General features: G+C 42.6%; 1 protein-coding gene across 1 annotated transcript in view; it reads left to right on the top strand.

The window, feature by feature from the left end:
* Positions 1-3,692: 3,692 nt before the first annotated feature.
* The window catches only part of DPYD (dihydropyrimidine dehydrogenase), a 764,091-nt gene continuing 761,783 nt past the window's right edge, over positions 3,693-6,000 (top strand). Inside the window, exon 1 of the mRNA XM_046645669.1 lies at positions 3,693-3,978. Within this exon, the coding sequence (XP_046501625.1) occupies positions 3,940-3,978 (39 nt within the window). The 5' untranslated portion in view covers positions 3,693-3,939. The remainder of the gene's footprint in view (positions 3,979-6,000) is intronic.

The raw sequence follows: 6,000 nt of genomic DNA, 5'->3' as shown, positions 1-6,000 counted from the left end.
TGTTTTTGAGCTTGCTAGTGGCTTAAGGTTTGTGAATGACAAGGACACTGTCTTTATTATACGTTGAATTATCACTAATTGTCTATCACAGTGCCTGAAACAATAGCACTCAATAAATAATTGTTGAATAAATTTCTATGAGAGATTTGTAGTTTCTCTGAGTTATGTGTGCCTTTTATGGCATTACATAATATATATGCATGTATGCAGCACCCACATGTATGTGCGTGTGTGCACGCTTATATAGGATAAACAGTATATGTAGTTGAATAAATTATACCAAGTTTATTCCATAAAATAACAACTAATATACACATTATCTACATCATGGGTTTTTCAAGTAGGAATGCATACTAGAAATATTTGGGCCCAACTAATTTTTACTCATTATCCTTTTGGGTCAGTTTGGATAGAATTAATCTGGCCTTAGAAAATCAGATGGGGGAAAAATAAGTCTCATGATCAATCAAAGTCTCTGATTTTTTAGGAGAAAATCACCTTCCAAGGAATGTTTGAAAAAAAATCACTTAATGCTAGACTATAGGGGGAAATAAAAGCATAGGGAAATCTGAATTTTTATTGTGTTTCTAAATTTGTGGTACTGAATAACTTTTCAGAAATAAAAGATGACTCACAGGCCTTCCTTCTAAATATGGTGATAATAATAATAATAATAATATTCATTTGTGTAATGTAAACTACTAGGCAGAGATGCGTTTTGGGAAATTTGTATACTATTAGATGAGCCGTCTTTCCAAAGCCTACACAAAATTAATGTGGAACACCTGATATTTGACTGTGCTTCCAGATGGAGGGACAGCTTGACAAATGCCATCGTAATTTACAACTTTAAAAAGTGTGGTTTGAATGCATTTGCAGTGAGCTTTAAACAGCTTGGATTATTTACAGGTACAACTGTGTTTAATGTGGAATTTCAATGGATTTAAAATATTATTAGGTTCAATCACTGATCACGGAGTATAGGCGTGGCCTGTGAGCAATGTGATTAGATGCCTTAATTAAACATCTCAGAATAGGATGCATCTGTTTGGTGAGGTTAGGGGGATGGTGAAATATCACTTGAATTTTCTATTTGATTATTGAGTGTCACTGAAGAAGCTCTCACCTTTGAAAAGACAACACATTTTGGGCTTATCCTCTATGGTGGTTTAGGAGGATAATAATCACAGAAAACAAATACGGAAATAAAGTCTCTAACTCTTAAGGATAACTTGGACACCTGTACCCATAAAACAACTAAAGTATGGATTGCTAACTGATAAGATTTGTATTAGCGTGCAACCTAAAATAGTACATAAGTCCATATCTCTGGAGGTTAGGAAATAGAATATTGAAGATTTCTGGTTAAATTGAAGAGTAAATCATATACATTACAATTATACATATCATATATATATGCATATATTTTTTCTCTCCTAAATATGTACATATATGTGTGTGTGTGTATGAATTTATATACACATAAATTCTCTAAGAGGATATAGATCATTTTGGAGGTGGGTAAGGTACGGCTGTGGAGAGATGGAGGAACATCTGACTGGAACATTACTCCATGAAAAAGAAAGTAGTAACTTTGATACATTTTAACTAGAAAGTCACTGATAGATATTGCTATTTACTTCTCAAGATTAAGTGGAACCTTGAGAGGAATACATGCTAAAGTGGAAGTAAAGTGTCTAAAATGAACTGCTTAGTGCATAAACCAACTTCAGGAGCTACTGGGGTCATTCGATCACTAAGTATTCTGGGTCTCTTATGTTTCAGTCCTGGGCTAGGAACTGAGTATCCAGTAGACAACCAAGCCAGACATGGGCCCTTTCTTCCTGGAGATTCCATTCCAAATGGAAGACAGACATTAAACAAGTCACACTCAAATAAATATGCAAATAAAACTCGACAGAACTATGAAGAAAACAATAGGGTGTTATGAAAGAACAACAGACACAGGATGGGTCTAATTTTGTTGGTTGTGGGGATGGGTTGGAGAGGCTTCCCTGAGACCTAAAAGACAGTAGAAGGGGAAGAAAAACCCAAATGGAGCACATGTGTAAAAGGAGAAAAGTGGTTGGAGGATGGGAAGATTACTTTGTGCTTGGAACATAACCAGTCATGGCAAGAGTGGTCCTAGGTGAGGCTGGAGAAGAGAAGGGCAGGTTATGCAGGGGTCACTGTGGAGTTTGTATTTTATTCTTACTACAATGGGAACCATTGAAGGATTTATACATTGTGTGTGTGTGTGTGTGTGTGTGTGTGTGTGTGTGTCAGAGCCAACTGATACTTTTCAAAGCTCAATCTGGAGTGGAAAAGGGTAAGAGTAGAAGCTGGAATAATGTAGTTTAAACATTGGTGGATGCAGTGAAGATGGAGAAATGAAGAAAGATGCCAAGATCTACTTAGATTGAATCTGGAGAGCTTGGGAATGGATTAAATGTGGAAGTGAGAAAGAGGGAGTCCAGGATGATTCCAAGGTTTCTATGTAACTTTTTAGTTTCTCTTAATAACACTATTTGATTAAAAAAAAATGTATCCATCCCCTAGTGAATTCGGCAACCTGGAATGTAATCTGCTGGTTTATCTAGAGAAGCCTTCCTCAACCACCCAAGGTAGTGAGCGCCGTTAATCTGTCCTATCCCTCTGTCTTCCAAGCAGACATCACAGTCTCTTATTATTTTGCTTACTTGCTCACTTTGAGAATAATCTCCACGAGAGTGATGTGTCTTCTTGAAGACTAAGTCCAGAGCACCTAACAGCGTTTGGCACACTGAAAATGTTCCATAAATATTTGTTGAATGAAATGATGAATGAACTAATGATAGAATAAAGATAAAGAGGAAATACTTGACTCCAAGGAGCTCATAATGTAACCAAGAGGACTACGAAGTGTGATAAAAGCCTTACTAGAACTAAGCGGGAAACGTCATGGGACAAGAGAGGACAATGCGTCTATCTAACTGCGGGAGAGAGGAGCGAGATCCGGACTACAGATATACTCAAAGATGAGGTGACTATTTTCTGGATTGAGACCATCTCTAAATGAGATCGCTCCCCTCTCCCCAGCAATCCAGCAAGCTCTAGAACAAAACAGAAAGAGCAATTCTTCAAAAGAGTTTCACCTTTTAGAATAATTATTTTTTAAAGGAGCCGTTAAAATGAATTGTCCTGCAAAAATACAACCCTGACTTTGGACAACCTACAGCACTGACTACTTGCCGCTTCTGGCTGTAGAACGTTCGTTCGCCTCTCTCCCTCGCCTCCCTTGTCCCCTGCCCCGCCCCGGTCCCCGGGGCAACTCTCCGAGACCGTGCCGTCGCCTTCCCCTTGCAGCGCAGCACCCCACAAGCCTATTTGTTGGGTGGATGGAGGAACACTGACTACCTCCTCCGCGAGGAGTTCCTGAAGATGCATTGGCCCATAAGACGATGTTTCTGCACCTCGCGGGGTTCTGCACCTTCGTGCGGGAGGCAAGAAAAAGAGCAATTTGTCAGTGAGAGCGCCGACTGTTTTTCCCTTCAAGCCTGTGGGTTTCGCACATCTGGCCCCGCCTACCTAGCTCAGCCTTGAACAGTTTCTAGAGCAAAGGCCAGTCCCCCGAACGGGCGCCGTCTCCCGCCTTTCCTTCCGCCTGCAGCAGAAAAACAAGCCGCTGGGTTACGGGGGTGGGGGCGGGCCAGCGGCGAGGCCCCGCTCCGGCCCCGCTGGGTCCCGGCTGCTTGTTGCCGGGCGCTCGGAGCCGCGGGCCGCGCTCAGCCCCGCCCCGGGGGCGTCTCCGCCCGCCCCGCCCCGCCCCGCCCCCGCGTCGCCGACCCTCCGCTTTCGATCGCCACGGGCGCTCGGGCCAGCTGTCGCTTCGGTCTCTGGCTGCAGCCTGAGGACGCAGGGAGGGTCTGTCTCTAGCAGACGCAGACTATAGGCACTGCCATGGCCCCTGTGCTGAGCAAGGACCCGGCCGACATCGAGGTACTGACTGCGCGCCCGGTTGCCCGGGCTGGGAGGGGGCCCAGCTGGCGGGTGTCCGGGAGGCCGCCCGCTCCCCGCCGAGCCGAGAAGGAGTGGGAGTCGCGGGAAACTTTGCTTCGGCGGGACGTTGGGGGGGGGGGGGCGGCGGAGGAGCGGGAGTGGGAGCCCCGCGGGGGCCAGGCCGGGAGAGAAGTGCAGGAGTCCCGCGAGTGGAAAGGCACCCTGTGGGTTGGGACCTGGCTGTTGACTTCAGAGAGGGGTCAGAGAAGCCTGTCCTGTTCTGCCCCGAATGGCAGGGACTGAAGAACTACGAGAGTTCGCGAGAGATGGCTTCGGAGGGGAGAAGTGCCGTTTCTCATCCGATCTGCCCCGCACCTTCCCCTCTGCCCCCGGTGTGCTTCTCAGGACACCTGTCTGCCGCCCCCACCTGCAGTAGCTGAATCCTGAATATTTGCAAAGGTGGAGTCTAGAAATAAAGGAGATCAGTGTGTCCGCTACAGCAGCCCCCGCTAGCCGTAGTATTTCTTATGAAATAATGTAACATAGGGATGAATGGAATAAAGTATTGAGAACATGAATAATGCAGTGCCTTTAGAAAGACCTAACTGTTTTTCTTTTCTCAACAGTTTTTGATTCTCTGGTGCAGTCTGTTTCTGTAAAAATGTTATCTTTCTTCCTGTGAATAAGGTCCTACCTGAAATGACATGATCCTCTCCTTTGAGTTCTCCCTAGGACCTTTATGTAGGAGATGAGAAGGATTTAATTGTAAACAGTGATTTTAGACATACTAACCCAGTGTCAGCACTTCTGAGCTAAGATAAACTGCTTTTTAGGTTTTTTTGTTGTGTTTTGTTTGGGGCTTTTCTTTATTTGAGTCTCTTGGTAACGTGTGTGTATGCGCATGCGTGTATGTTTTCTTTAGAAATGACAATATATTTTTTTTCCCTCGTTTCCTTTCAGTGGTTTAAGTAAAAGTTTAAAACCACCTGTTTGCAGAATAGCTGCTTTTGCCATGTTTTGCCTCTGTCATTGACTGAAGGAACTTTGTGTGCTGTTTGGGGGATGGTAGTACTGTTTTCTCCAGACTCCAATATTGGTTTGAAACATCCATTTTAGTAATAAGAGTCATAGTATACTGTGTGGACATCTCGGGTTAATTTACTTGTGGATTGTTTACTTTTTCATATTAAGCAATGTGATATACTTAACCCAATATTTATTCATGTGTGCTTAGGATAAGAGATACTTGATTTATGTCATTGTCTTTTTTGGTCCTTGTTATTTTGACTTAACCAAATCCTTTTTTTTCCTTTTTTTTACTAAGTCAAATAGCACACTTCAGACAGCATTCAGGCAGCACTGATTTCAGACATATGAGTGTCAGAGGGCAGGTGGCTCTTGGCTTTTGAATTTCAGAATGGTATGTTATCTGCTAAACTGATTTCTTTCTCTGTATGTCTCTTGCAGTTGTCTTTGAAATCAGTTCTTAACCACATTACACTAAGGGAAAAGATGCCAGCGAAACATTAAATGACCGGCTTAATTTTGTGCATTGGTTTAGCCAAGACCATTTAAGAAGTCCATGCCCTCACACGTACTCACAATCTAACCTTCGTCTATGTGACCAGTCTGCCTGATATTACGTATAATCTAGAATAGTGGTATTCAGACTTTTTCAGCTTTTATGTAGTTCCTATATGCAACACACTTTACTCAGTCACATCTTTCATCACACCCAGTACCTTACTTTTTTCTCGAAGTAGTATCCATGATTCATGAGCTAGAGTGCCATGAAAGAATGTGAAATTAATCATTAAAATATAATACAGTGAGGAAAAATATGTCAAGCCTAGAAAAATACATTATGCCTAGAAAAATACGTTTGAACATAGATGTCTCAGCTGATTGTATTGAGTCACCAAAGTTCATTTTTGTTTGAAGACTTAGAATGAATTATGAAAGCTCAGTTTTCTATCAAATTTGAATGTGTACATTTGATTTGCCTTCCTTGGATGAATTCAT

This window comes from Equus quagga, chromosome 18 (genome assembly GCF_021613505.1).
Source record: "Equus quagga isolate Etosha38 chromosome 18, UCLA_HA_Equagga_1.0, whole genome shotgun sequence".
Lineage (NCBI taxonomy): Eukaryota > Metazoa > Chordata > Mammalia > Perissodactyla > Equidae > Equus > Equus quagga.
Note: the sequence above shows the minus strand (reverse complement) of the source record. Positions and strands in the feature narration are given on the sequence as shown.